The following is a 15,097-nucleotide window of genomic DNA, read 5'->3' as shown; positions in this document are numbered from 1 at the left end:
GACAGAGCAGCAGCCCAAATGAGCAATGACCGAGGCCGTTTCAGAGAGTAGCAATAAGGCCTTGCTGGACCTGGAACAGTAGAGACAGAAAGCAGGCAGAGAAGGGATCTCCTCGGGACCGACAGGGCTTCCTATTGGATTGGGTGGCAAGCAGATGGGCAGGAAAAGGAAATAAAACTCGCAGCACACAACGTAGCATAACTAACTCATTTAATAAATCTGTGCAGGCAGCTTATTTGTGCTAAACACTTGGTATCAGTGTTTCATTATGAAGTTATACATGGTTTGGCCATTTTACCTTTTCTCCTTAAGTTGTTTTCGCTTGTGCTTTAAATCTTGTCTCCCCATCTGGATCGGATAGTTCTCTGAGGCCAGGGACTGACTGATGCCTTCCCCATATTCTCCATGACACCCAGCACAGTCCTGGCCATGTAAGGTGCCCAACAAGACAAGTGCAGACTTGATGGCTGAATAGGCGATGATGATAATCTCACAGGTCCATGATGGTATCGATATATAACACCGGGCTCCACATCCAGTAGACGTAGCAAGGAACTACTTGCACACTCATGGGGGGAAAGGTCTAGCAAATTTGTTCTTCTGCCGTGTGCTTGGAGCACGAGCAGCCCTATGGAAGTACACACAGGCACACACTTCCCACACACACGTGTACACACCATCAGCATTCCAGGCCCGTTCCCTTCTCCAGCATTCATTATTGCATGATTTCAAGGTCAGCCTGGATGATCTCTCTGACCAAAACACACCATCCTCACCACAAACCTCAGCTCCTTTCTTTTAAGGCAGGATTTCTCCATCTTTGTACTGCTGACATTTGGGCCAGAAGATTTTTTATGGGGGGGTGAGGGGCTGTCCTCTGTATTGTGAGGTATTTAGCAGCATCCCTCTGTTTATTAGATGCTAGTTGCAACCCCACCCCAGTCGTGACTAGTGATCACATGTGATTCAACAATGTCCAATTAGTTTGCAATGACGGTTGCATGATTTTGTGAATATACTAAAACCACCAGATTGTACATGTTAAAATAAAATAGCTTTCTTAAATGTCCAGACATTGCCACATGTCGTCTGGGGGACAAAATCATCCCCAGTCAAGAACCACTGTTTCAGAAAGAGGAAGAAATGATTTCCAAGTCAAGTATTCTTTTTTTCTAGCTTCCCCTTTTCCCTCCCTTGCATTATAAAAACCTCTCTTTCTCTATTATCAGCCCATTTAGCTCCTAGTGTTTTATTCTCAGACTCCAGTTCTCCACTTTTTAGTCATTCCCCAAAAAAAGGCATTGAATAACCAGCCTATGCTGCAGTAACCATGGGTGTAAACATAAAAGGCCTTTGGATTGCCAGATAGAAATTTGAAGACTTTTTTCACTTGCAAATTATTGCCTATGTCAATTTCAAACCTGTGCTATTTAAATTACTGGGACTTTGTTATATTTTTGACAAGTTCAAAGAGTTCTGGAACTTTTTTGTCTTCAGGGTCACTTGTGTTATTTTCGTTGTTTGTTTTTTTCCTAAGTTGTTGGTTCCCTCCTTGGAATTTTTATTGCAGTGGAATATCTACTTTGTTTTATGGGAATTGGTCAGTGCTGTTTGGGGAGGAAATTCCACCCTGAAACAGCTGAAATAAGGTTGAAAAGAAAGTGTAGCACCAACAATAGGACTGTTTGCATCTGTGCAAGTCAGCTGCAGCCATTTTTGACTGTGGTAATAAACATGCAAAAATCTCAATCCAGATGGTTGCAAAAATGTTTGCTTCCTGCTCAGTAGTCCTGGGACACACTGTTGTCTCTACATTCCAATGCAGCATTTGCACATCTCACCCCAACCCCCATTCCACTGGCCAAACCAGGTCTCATGGTCAGACCCCCAAGCAGGTCTGCAGGCTGCAGGGATAGACCCGGCAGCAAATTTTCTTAAAAAATATACAGTCAATGACAATAATTTTTCAAGTATGGATAATTTTTGAACCATGCCACAATCTTCTGAGTGCGGAAAACCGTTAATGTTTCCAGTTGCTAGTATTAATGTTAATGTTTTTATAGGAAGTTTTGTGTTTTACGTTGGTGAACAATCCTCTTGCTCAACTCAACACCTACTAATGCTTGCTTTTTTTTTCCTTCTTCAGAGAATTCGTGACTTGGAAGATAAAACAGACATCCAGAAAAGACAGATAAAGGACTTAGAAGAAAAGGTACGTGTTAAGTTCAATATGTACTTCAACCATTTTTTTTTTTAGATGAGAAAATACTCTCAGTTTTGCCCACTGTACCTTCTTTCCTCTCAGTTATTTTGTGCCTGGGTAGGCGGGTGAGTTACCGTAAATGTAAACAGGACCCAGCAGAGGTTCTGCCTTCAGCCTTGGCAGGTTTGCCTTGTGTGCTGATTGCTATTCTTTTCTAGAAGGGTTTTCTTTCCTCCATTTCCCTTCCCTCAACTTCAGCTCCTTTCCAAAAGTTTCTTCTGAGTTTTGTCACTCTGCTTTTTCTTTTCAAAGTCTTTTCAAAAACCGTCTTCCCCCTTATTTCTCATAAAAAGCCCTTTCTTGTTATGCTGCCGTTTCCAGATCAGTTTATGACAGTTATGCCCTTGTGTTGCTGCCCCCCCGTGGTCTGAAAGAGTAACTGCTTCTTCCACGCCAGCCAACACTTTTTTGGGTAAAGCATAGAAGTTCTGAAAAAGGGCAATTGAAAATGTGTGTGTGGCAGGAGAAGACAGGGCTCACACGGGCGTGCAGAGCCAGCTGCAGGGGTTCAGCAGCATTGCACCACAAAGAATCGTCCCGCCAGCAGCGCCGGGCAGGGGGCACCCCGTGTAGGAGCATGGGCGTCAGGGCCGGGTGGGGGGCACCCTGCGCAGGAGCACGGGCATCAGGGCCGGGTTGGGGTGTGGGTGTCAGGGCCCGGTTGGGGTATGGGTGTCAGGGCCGGGTTGGGGTGCAGGTGTCAGGGCCAGGTGGGGGGCACCCCGCGCAGGAGCACGGGCGTCAGGGCCGGGTTGGGGTGTGGGTGTCAGGGCCCGGTTGGGGTATGGGTGTCAGGGCCGGGTTGGGGTGCAGGTGTCAGGGCCAGGTGGGGGGCACCCCGCGCAGGAGCACGGGCGTCAGGGCCGGGTTGGGGTGTGGGTGTCAGGGCCGGGTTGGGGTGCGGGCGTCAGGGCCCGGCAGGAGCACGGGCATCAGGGCCGGGTGGGGGGCACCCTGCGCAGGAGCACGGGCATCAGGGCCAGGGGGGGGTAGGCATCAGGGCCAGGGGCGGGGGATACCCCGCGTAAGAGCACGGGCGTCAGGGCCGGGTTGGGGTGTGGGTGTCAGGGCTGGGTTGGGGTGCGGGCGTCAGGGCCGGGTTGGGGTGCAGGTGTCAGGGCCAGGTGGGGGGCACCCCGCGCAGGAGCACCGCAAGGGTGGCCGGAGGTTCTGCCTCGGGTCCGGTGTGATTGACCGCAAGGAGCTGCGCGGACGCCTGTGTCGCACAAGGACGCGGCTGCGTTGCAGTTTTCTCCCGGGGAGCAGAGAGCGAACCCCCTGCCGGTTCCGGGACGCTGGGCGGGGTCCGCGGTGGGCCCACCGGCCGCCTGGGTCCTCACGCGGGCTGTGCGTTCACCGACCTGCCGACCGTGGGTGGTGCCCCCCCTGCCCGGGTCTCAGCTGCACCTGTAAAGGGGGGACAGCGGCACTCGCCCCCCCTCCTCTCGGGCTCTCCGTGATGAACAAATGAGATCACTTATGTGAAAATTAGGAAACACTAGGAGAGCATAAGTTAAATTTAAAAGTATACTTTTTTGAGTTTCTAAATGTGAAGTACATGCCCTCTGCAAAATTTTAAGCTCGAATTTCCCTCATTTCAGAAGTGTGCCCTCTAGTTCTGGGACTGAAGAGGCAGGGGTGAAGCGCAGGGGGCCGAGGCCGAGTCTGCTTCGTGTCCGGCAGGAGGATGCACGGCAGGCGGGGTCTTTCCACAGCTCCCCCGGCGGGCGGAGGACACGCCCGGTGCCGGCCGCCTTCCCCGTTTCGGGGTGGCCGTCTCTTGGTTCTCGCCCGTCTCTCTGATGACTCTCGAGCAGCCCTGGGGCTGGCCTGGGCAGGAGGGCACGGTCGGGACAGGGCCCAGGAACCTGAGCCCAGTCCCCGTTCAACCGAGGACAAACAAGCCCCAGAAAGGGGAGTTTTGAAGTACCTGTTAATAAAGTCACCACCCTAGCCATTCTCTTAAGCCCCATGGAAATTCTGGGAGAAAGGAGATCATGTCCACTGTCAGAATTCTTTGTGAACTTTCCATTTTGCAGGTCTGAACTTCCTAAACATTTTTGATAATAGGGTAATGTACTTAGTAGAAAATAAGGATTCTTTAGCTACCAAAGTAGCATGTTCCACATATTGCAATAAATTATGCCACTTCAAACACAATCTCTTTGGTTTCTGATTAGAGATTCAAATGAGAGATGGGGTTTATAATGTACCTCCTATTCACTTGACCTCAGTTCTGCTCCCCGATAGCCTAGTAAAAAGGCTAAATATCACTTACGTCAGAAATACTCTTCATTCTTTCCCTTGGGGTACCTGAACACTCACTGAGGGGGTGCACAATATTCCTTCTCAGTTCCTAACTTCCATGGTACAAGTCAGGTAATAACCATAAACATAGTAAAACTGCTTCAAATGTGTGTACCCAGATCACTGCTATTTTCATCATCTCGTTTGATTCTCATAATTATTCCATTAGACAGACACCATGCATATTATGATCCCCTGGTATGCAGATAATAAAACAATGGCCCAGAGAGATTAAACAGCTTTCCCAAGACAGTATAACCAGTCTGTGGCAAAGCAAGACCAGAGGTCAGGGTGTGTGACTCCAGGTGCCACTGTGCCGCCACGTTACAGGACTAAGAATCTCATCGCAGAGTAAGTGATGGGCATCTCCTGGGCGCTGATATGTGGGCTTCTTACAGGAAGGGTGGAAGCCTGCCACACCTGTCGTCTTCATCCTTTCCTGCTATGGGTGCGTGTATCTATCATCTATCTGTGTATCAGTCTCCATCTTACTGGGATAAAAAAAAAACAAGAGTTTCTGCCTTTCAGACAAATAGAATGGTCCCCAGCACAGGGCTCTTAGCACCATATTTATAACTTGTTCAGACAATTTTCTAATAATGAAGGAAGAGCCTTGTAAGCAGTGGCATTAAAGGAAACCTGCACACAGCATGCCCAATATGAGCATGACGTACAGGCCACTGATTCAGAGACGCCACGTCCAACAGAACGCCCCTGAAGCGTGAGAACAAAGCAAAGACTTTGTGACTCTAAATCACCAAGGAAGCTGGCATTTGAAAAGGCTGACGTGGCCGGTCACCTTTCATGGTCAGTACACCGTTGGTTATATACCAGGGGTACACAAACGTGTTTGTGTATCCAAGTATCTGCTTCTCTGCTGAAGGTTCTTGTCGAAGACAAGCCAGACTCTGTTTAATTTCAATGAGTCAAGTAAGGAGAGATCTTATCTCGGAAGCATGACTGGCTGCAACAGCCTTGCACGTTATCTCAAGTGCCCACTGACGTGTAAGCATGTTGCATACCACACCTCCTCGATCATCAGCAGAGACCCAGGCGGTACTTGTTGCCTTGATGGATTTACTAATAGTGTCCCATTTCCCTCCCAGAAGTGTCCCATTATGAATTTACCGCATGTTTACCCTACATGTTAATAGTCTTCCTACTATGCCTTAGTCCCAAAACCTATCGCATTAACCAAACAATGATAGCATTGAGTGATTAAGTGCATACTCTGATCATATTTTTGTATTTTTGAAATACCTTCCCACACATTAGAAATACAGACAATAATATATAATGGAGTAGGACTCAGGAGGTCTAAACTCAAGGTTTCACTATGCCATGAAAAATATCGAGTGAAAGTAGGCTATTAATTAACTATCTTGTGCTTATTTTTCTCACTTACAAATTTAGACTGATTTTCTATGAGACCCCCTCAGAGTTCTAAAATTTATGAGTTAATGTTAGTTGAACACTGGTTATTCATTACATTGCTTTGCCAGCAAATAAAGAAAAGATACGGGTTTTTTAAACAAAAAAGGTGCTTGGTGTGTATGTGAGAAGCGGTCAGACTTGAGCACTGTGGAGAAGCTGAGGTGTTGTACTACCTGAATGGCACACAGAACTTCAGATTTACATGATCTTCTTCTTTTTCTTCTGCAGTTTCTGTTTCTATTCTTGTTCTTCTCTCTTGCCTTTATTCTCTGGCCTTGATGTCAAGAAGCCTCTTAAAGGTAAGATCCCATTCAATTCTCAAAATGTGATTCTAAGAGCTGTCTGATGGGAAGGATGCCTGCCGCACACGGTTACCCGTACACTTGGTTTAGTCAACTTACATGCCACAAAATGAGAACAGATCCAGTCCACTCGGGTGATTATTAAAGAAACAAAGCAGCCATGAAATACAATAGAAATCAAGAATTGTTTTAGTTACCTGTATTGCTTCAGGAAGTCATGACATCTGCGGACCTCAGTATTTGCATTGTGGTCTGTCATGCCACAGAAGGGACACTTTGCTTCTAGATCTGCAAAGTGAAGAAATAAGTATATTTTTAGTTCCCCTTTCTGCTTGAGTATTCTGATTCTGTGAATCTAACAAGATAAAAATGACTAATAGTTTTTAATGCTTTTTCCTAGTCCATCTTCATCAGAACTCAGAAAAGTAGGCTATTAAGTGAAAATGTATGTTATTTTCAAATAAGGGGATTTAAAATCCCAATTTAGAAAAATGAGTCTTATTCTTACTAATTTATCAAGTCCATGCCTCGTGAATACATGTGTAAATAATCCCAGCCAGTGATTCCCTGTCCTATTAAACATATAGATCCCAGCCCCTTGCCTCCGACTTAATGGTTCAGATTCCTGGAGATGGAGGTGCATTCGAGGGTAGGAGAGGTGGAGAGCAGGGTTGGTTTGTGTTCTGCCAAGCACACCGAGTGACTCTGATGTCTAACCAGGTGCATTAATTTCTCCCCTGGACACTCTTAAACTCGTGCCCCACACAGCAACCCGAGTTCTGGGAAACGCAGATCTAATCATTCTCTTTCCTGGAAAAGCATCACCATATATATGTGTTGACTCCCAGTTCCGTAGAGGGGCCCACAAAGCCTGTAAGCCCACCTGTAGGCAATCCCCTCGTGCTGCTGCAGGACCTCCCCGGGGAGCCCTACTCCCCCTGCCTGCCACAGGGTCGCCCACACAGTCCTGTACACAGAATGCTTCCCCCTGCTCACCTGTGACCACCTGCTCCCTCATCCGTCAGATTTCAGCTCACCCGTGATGCCCTCAAAGAAGTCTTCCTTGATTTCACCCCCGGCCGAATTGCTCATACATTTAGATTACTTTGTTTGTTGTTCTGTTTGTTTGTTTAATTAATGTCTCTCTCCCTCGTTGTATATAAGGTTTGTGAGAGCAGGGACCACACAAGTTCCCTGCACCTTTGTCACCCAAACACCTAGACAGTGCCTAGCACATAGTTGACAATCTATAAATACTTTTTTAACAATAGTGATGATATTATGATAAGGAAGAGGAAGAGGACATACTGTTTTACAGCTGAAAAAGTGCATTTCATGTCCATTATTTTATTTCGTATTTACACTGACCCTGCAAAATAGATACTGTTATACCTCTCCAAATATTATTTCCTTAATATAAAAAATTAGCAAGTAATAGCTATTTTTTTGAGAATTTATTGATAATATATAATTAAATTAACCAATATAAGTACCAGGCACATAGAAAGGCTTATTAAAAGCCAAGTTCTGTGGCCACATGTGCCACCCCCCCATCACCTGGCTGGCAGCCATTTGTCCTTCCCGTCTCAGTGTAAAATCAGGGACTCAGGCAGGTCTCCCCGGTCCGCTGGCTGCAGTGAGGTTTCCTTCAGTGTCACCTGTCTTCCTCACTCGGGTTCCCATAGACCAGCTACCTAACGATCTCAGTGTCAGTTCCCTGTAAAATGCAGGTAATGATAACAGCTGCCATTTGCTGAGTACTTCACTGTGTGATAAATTGCGTATGCGGGTTGACAGAATGCAGGGTGTCGGGAATAGCCCTCAGGGTTTCGGACGGCATGACTGGTTGGATGGCGGTGCCCTTGACGGAGATTTGGCAAGCAGGAAGGGGGAGTGGCTGCTGTTCATGATTTTTGGTTATTTGTGGTAACTAGAAAACAGCAGCTAGCTGCTGTTTATCACTCAGTATGCCTTTCAATATGCGGTCCATAATGCATCTGAACCACTCCCAGCAGTTAGAAAACCCTAAAGAACAATGAACATAATTAGCCTATCAATTGATCTCAGCAAATATTTGCTAAGTGTCCTCTATGAGCCAGGCAGTGTGGTCGGTACACTGTCAGCACACGTCAGGCACGACACGACTGTACTAATTCACTGAGAGTCTGGTGGCATGTAGTAACGCTGAGAAGTGCCGCCGAGGAGGAAACTAGAGCTCAGGGCTGTTAAGTGACCCCTTCAAAAGCATCCCTGAGGTTCTACGATATCCAGAAGGGCCTCTGAGTCAGAGGTGGATTCATGCTCTATACAGTTTTAGCTTGAGTGTGCTGACTCTTAGCTCATTGAAAATTGGTCATCTATGGTGGCCTGTTGGGTAACACTTCACTTTTTCAAAATGCCAATTTGAATAAGTCTGGCTTTATGGTAGAAATCCTAGCTCCTTTTACAGATACTCAATTCACAGAGATTCAGCATTCTGGTGGACTTCCTCTAAGTCCATTTATTTTTTAAAACCAACATGGTTTTATTTAAATAATAGGCTTTACTTCAGTCATGACAGGCAGAAATGTGCATCTGTGCTTTGAAACAGAATTTAGGATTTATCTCTGAAAGTGTAAGTTGAAAGTTTACAGGTAAAAGACATTTTGTTTTTACATACTTATTTTATATATATATATGTGTGTGTGTGTGTGTGTGTGTGTGTGTATAAATATATAAATAAATGCCCAATATGTGTGTATATGTATTTATTATAAATACACACCCCTTAAGGTGTCTTTTACATACATTCAGATCAGTTCTCCTCTTTACCGGGGAATCTTGGGTATTATGGTTGTAACTGGTTTGGGGGCCTTTCATCTCAGTGGGGTGTAAAGCTGAATGCCATCTACTTTTCTCAAAACATGCTTTTCACTCAGGTTCTGCCTTATTTCCGTCTCTGATCTTTTAATTAAATCTTAGGTTGCTGCCCCAATTTTTTACTCACTTTCAATCCTTGAGAGGCCAGCTCGTTTTAAAAGCTCTATCTCAGACTCGGTTTAATGTTGTCTCTTCCCTTATCGGCGGTGAGGAGGCCGTCACGGCCTGGCTCTGAGTATCGCCCCTTGTCCTCCTCGAAGGTCAGCTCTTCTGGAGGGCAGGGGAGCGGCGAAGGGACGCATGCCTCCCCCTCCGTGGGCAGCGGTCATTTCCCTCCTCCTGGTAGTTGGTGCCGTTACTCTGCCTACTACTGACCAGTTCTTGATGCTTTTCTGTGAGAGGCCATTAAAGACTGGCTAATGTCTTTAATTGAAGACTTTACTCACTTTCAATCCTTGAGAGGCCAGCTCATTTTAAAAGCTCCATCTCAGACTCGGTTTAATGTTGTCTCTTCCCTTATTGGCGCGGAGGAGGCCATCACGGCCTGGCTCTGAGTATCACCCCCTTGTCAGATACCGTAGGAAAATGGAAACCCCATTTCCTCCATCCATGTCATTCAAACTCTAGAGGCCATGTCCTTAAGCACACGATAGCACGTCCTCTGTGCCATTTCCAGCTTTTACTGGAAAAGAGCATTACGTCCTAAGCTTCTCTCCAAGTGGAAGCCCAGACACTTGAACTTAAAGAGGAGCAGGGCTAGGAGTCCTGCCTGGCAGCACCTTCTCAGGGACATCTCTGGAGCCAACCAGGAAACCTGTGGGGCAAAACCCCCTGGGAGCCCCCAGGTCGGGACCTGAGACCTAAGTCCACCTGCATTGGACACAATTGTTGGGGAGGAAGTGTAACACGAAAGTAAGTCACAGAAGGACAGAGGCAGACCTGCTTTTAAAATAATCATAAATTGATATTGGGGCATAATGATTCAGTTGAGCTTCTTAAAGCATTGTTTTGGAAGGCCCCAGAGGAGAAGTCATTAATGATAATAGCTGACATTTCAGGCCACTTACAATGAGACAAGAGTTGCTCATCGCTCTGTATGTATTATATTGCATCAACCCTTAAAATAGATACTTATATTTTCTCATTTAAAATTAAAGTAATTAAGTTTAGAGACTTTATATAATGGCCACAGGATTATACATCTCAAAGATGTGGTTAAAAAAATTTTTTTCTTAAAAAAAGTGGTTTTTTTTTTCTGTTTCAGCTGCTGACAGAAATGATGATTTAAAAATTTTCCCTCTGTTTTACAGAGCAACCGAAAACACGGATAAGACCCCAGGAAGGCAAATGCTTCTAAACCTTCAGAGATGGCAGAAATGTTTACAGCAGAGAGACGAAGGGCAAAGGCTAAGAACTACACTGTAGCCAGGACTACAAGTGTGTATTTTAAAGCCATTATTCAAGGTTTCTTACTTGACAGTCCCTACACGACCCTGTTGAAAATCTACAATATATGCTGCATTTAAGGAAACGTGTATATGTCAAACCAGAAGAAAAGAACCATAAACATGTATTGTGTAAAGGAAAAATTCAGCAATGGAAACAGTTTCAGCAAATCAAGCAAAGATGTGTCTTGGGCATGGAACCAAAGTTACAAAGCAACATTCTACCCCTGCTGTGCAGGGGGGGTCATTTTAATGTAACGCCACACCCCATGGAAACACTAGTCCTGAAATAAACATCATTTTAAAAAATCAAAGCAAAACAAACAAAAAAAAATCAAAACAAGGGTGGGTGGGGAATGAAGCACGAGGAATACCTATGAGGAGCTATTTACAATAAAATATTTCATTTGAAAAGTCTGGTTTCTTACTACAGGGATTTGCTTCTCTGTCTTTAATATTGTTTAAAACTCAGGAACAGAGACACCCTCCGTGTGCATGGGAAGAGCGGCAGGTCCCGTCTGGCTGGTTTTCTGCAGAAGGCAGAGCTCGTGGAGAGCATTCCATGGATGACAGATGGGATGCGGATCACAGTGACTCCGACTACCTGGTATCCAAGGCAAAGGACCCAGGCGGATGTAACCTAAGAAGCAGAAGCAGATTCGATGCTTCCTCGGCCTTCTGTCGCCTCTGTGTTCTTCCACGAACAGCAGACGGATCTCATTCGTATTGAAAATTAAGAAGATGATGCTCTCGATCACAAGCTCCCTGACGTGGTTCTGCTTCGAATGCCAGTGTCGATAGGGAACGTGGGCCAGAGAGCATCTCTGAATCTTTCAAAAATACTGGTTTTCAAATGGCTGCATAAAATTGCCTGCAAATAAATATATGATTTGAGTAAAAACACAGTAGAGGCGATAAGTATCATTACCAACAGTTGAATTTGCCACAGAGCTGTGGATATTAAATGAATTTAGGTTTATTTTTAAAGTATCCTGATATGCCTAGAACATTCTGACCTCTTGTCATTTAGACTGATAATATTTTTTTTCTCAGAGAGCTGAGAGCCACAAGGTAACTCTACTTTTTTATAGAGAAGTAACGGTATGTTACTGATAAGGTCATTTTCTACCAGAGACAATTAGAAAACAGCTACTTTTCCTAAGTTATGTAATACTGAGTCTTGGACTCCGCTCTGAGAGCAAATAAATGTTCCTGAAAAGCTAATTTCACACCTCATTTACCGTCAATAACAGAACAGCCTCAACTTTTCCAATGGTTAAGGTTTTATTTACAGAGCTAGAATTCCCATGTGTACAGACTGTGTGTAGGGACCCTGAAGCTCTATGAAATGCTACACAAATCCTTCCATACGTGACTTCAGCATCTTAGTCTTCAGGTGTCGCACTGGCATTGACCAAGCCAGCACAGTAACTGTAGAGAATGTACAAGAAAAGCGAAGGGCTGGGGTCCCGTGTTTTGTTCTATTTACTGCCTACCCAGGTATCTTTGGCCCAGTCACTGAACCTCTCTGTGCCTCAGTTTCCTCATGTGCAAAATGAGGTTAAAATGCTTTTTCATAAAAGGTTGGGTTTATTTGTTGTTTTGGAAGTTTGTTTTTGTTTTTGTTTTCTGCAATTCTAGAACATGAGGTGCTTAACATAGCATGAAGTGCTTTGTATTCATTATGACTGCTGTATTATTTGAGACTTCCTGGTTGGGAAAAAGTCCCTTATGTGATAAAATAAGTGCTACTGTTTGGTTCAATCTAAGCACTACAGCGCTGAAGCTTTCCCATCAAACTACCTGGGACATTACTAGCAATAAAGATTGGGAGGTCCAGAGCCAGAATCTCTAATAACCTCTAGGAAATAGATCATCCCATGTATTGAATAAGAAAAATGTGTCACTTCGATTAAGCATCTCCTAGCTCTCCGTATCGCCTATGCACGCCAAACTACAGACTCCAACCAGGAAATGAAATTAAGGCTTGGAGTGAACTGATAGTATCACATAATTAGTCCGATTGTCCCTTTCATTTTGGGAGAAGGTTTGGGTGATAAGTCCTACTGGGAATATACAGAATAACTACCCTTCTGCTGAATTCTCTGTTGCCCTGGCAAAGTTCCATATTAAGTATGCTTAGTATGTTCATTGTGTGGGCAACCCAGGAAATAGGGGGCCAGGACCATCTGGGAGGAAACCCCTTCAAACCTCACTCAGAACAGAGAAGAGGAAATGGGGTGTGGGGGAGATATCTCCCACGTCTCCAACTTTTCTCTGCCACTGTTCATGGGCCATTCCAGGGTCCAGCTGAGCAAAATCGCGTGCCATTCATCTCACCAAACCTACTTTTCTTCTCTTCATCTTGCTTTCTCCACCAAGAAACTTGTAAGTTAAATTTTATATCCAAGCACTATGGCTTAAATGATTAAAAACAGTTGTTAAAATAGCGTAGTTTAATCACATGCCTTATCTGCTGTAAATGTGGTTGTATCATACGGGAGCAACGACAGCTGGGATGACCATGGATTTAAGCAGCTTTAGGTATGTTTAAGGCAAATACAAAAGGAGAGAGCCTCTTCACTCAAGATCTAAGACATTAGCAAATTTCCCTAGATTTTAGGCTAAAAGGTTATATTTTGACCAAATCTTACTCAGAATCCTCTTTATTAACATATCATTAAATAAGACTAAATATTTTGACAGGTGCATCTCTCTATTACCCATTTCCACAAATATAAAAACATTGGCAAAATTGTAAATGTTGTCTCAGTGACTCATGGACCTAGGGAATGGCCCATATCTAACTGAATGCTTTCCTTCGCATAGGATGTTCAGCAATGGTCAAAAAAGAGCATCTCAGTCATAATGAGAGGTTTACTGGGGCTCTGCTTCTTACAGGGAGTAGATGATCCTGACTCTGATCTTTAATTTCTGCATCTTAACTCTCCTAATACATTCGGCCAATGAGTTAATAGCAATCAGAACAGCATTCTTCAACACAACAGAATTCTTCAGGATTCACTTAATTTTTCGTAACGAAGGATTCATCTCTGGGAAAACACAACTGACAATATTAAAAAATAGTTTGAGATAAAATGGGAGCCACAACTTAGCAAAGTTATTTTGGACAGGAAAATTTTCATGAGAAAGGAAAAAGAAACAGAAGGTTACATTGGACTATAAGACTAGAAAGTACTTATTAAAACTAACTTTTTTATATAATGCCACCCAAGTTTTACTTCAGGAAACATTAGAATTTGCTAAAAATAAGTACCAGATCCCTTTTAACCCATGTCATATAAATATTGCCAATAGTGAGGTTTTAGGGGTGGAAGAATAAATTTTGCTTTGGTTTTTTCTTCCATTCACAAAAACACAGAGTGGCATCGTTCTTCAGTAGGACAGAGATGGTGCAGAGAGAGCTCACGGAGTACAAAGGGGATGTTTGCTCTCAACTAGTAATAGAAGAAATAAAGTGTTGCCAAATAATTGTTACTATGGTATTTTATTTCAACTTAATTTGATCAGTTTAAGATAAATCTCTGGAAAACTTGTTCCTTTTGCCTATTTATTGTCACCTTTTTCTGTAGACCCATTGTGTCACTTGTACAATTTCCTTGATGTAATTTTTACGTTCACTGTTTTAAAGTGAAGCATGTCTTTTTAACCTGCCTACATTTTCATGGAAACTGTAAAAATAATGGTCATCAGTTTTGTACTGATGTTTCAATAACTGGATCATGTGTGTTATATCAACATCAAAATAGATGGACAGCATAGACATTTAATCTTTTAAATATTTAATTGCATTTTTTCGACCTGTCAGTGGCACAAAAAGTATATACATATATATACACATAAATATATGCTTATATATGTATGTATGTATACCTATCTACTGTATTGAAAAAGTACAGTGTAACTTTTGGGAGATCAGTAATCAAAGGAAAACAGAGATGACTGTTTATGTCATGAATTAACGCATCCAGGATGGGTTCAAGCCTCTCCTTAAATGGACTTCCACTTTCTAAAGGAAAAAAGTAGGCCCCAAGGTCTTGAGGAACAAAAGCTTACATTCTTGTCATTTCTATATTGACATAGTGTCTTGAGACTGAGTTTCAGGCATATTGGCCAAGAGGAGTCAGACATAATAGAAGGTAGGAGCTGACCCTCTGTGGTGCCGTTTCCGTCTTGGGCAGGCAGATTCACATTCCCTTGCCGCCTTTAGTTGGGCAGTTTCGTTCCTTCTAAGCAAATCTGCTGTTGAGAATGCAGGTCCACTGTTGAATCAAAACTACTGAAGACATACTTCAAGGGGCAATGTGGCAAAAATAGAAGGATTACAATTGGCTATATTCAACCTAGTATATCAAACTCAGAGGTATAGGTGGTTGATTGGGTGAAGTTCCCTGTTTTTGTCTTTGTGTTTTTTGCATGAGGTCTTGGTACCTACGCTTATTATTTCCATCCTGGTTACATCAAAT

The 15,097-nt window shown here is 43.8% G+C and overlaps 1 protein-coding gene across 3 annotated transcripts in view; it reads left to right on the top strand.

The window, feature by feature from the left end:
• The window catches only part of JAKMIP2 (janus kinase and microtubule interacting protein 2), a 177,109-nt gene extending 162,672 nt beyond the window's left edge, over positions 1–14,437 (top strand). For 2 of the 3 annotated variants that reach the window (XM_036894611.2, XM_036894598.2), the window contains 3 exons: positions 2,147–2,212; positions 6,233–6,303; positions 10,476–14,437. In XM_036894611.2, coding sequence (XP_036750506.1) covers positions 2,147–2,212; positions 6,233–6,283 — 117 coding nt within the window. In that variant the 3' untranslated portion in view covers positions 6,284–6,303; positions 10,476–14,437. The remainder of the gene's footprint in view (positions 1–2,146; positions 2,213–6,232; positions 6,304–10,475) is intronic. The other variant, XM_036894606.2, reaches the window with a different exon arrangement.
• The last annotated feature ends 660 nt before the right edge of the window (positions 14,438–15,097 follow it).

The sequence above is a fragment of the Manis pentadactyla genome, chromosome 13 (genome assembly GCF_030020395.1).
Source record: "Manis pentadactyla isolate mManPen7 chromosome 13, mManPen7.hap1, whole genome shotgun sequence".
Taxonomy (NCBI): Eukaryota; Metazoa; Chordata; class Mammalia; order Pholidota; family Manidae; genus Manis; species Manis pentadactyla.
Note: the sequence above shows the minus strand (reverse complement) of the source record. Positions and strands in the feature narration are given on the sequence as shown.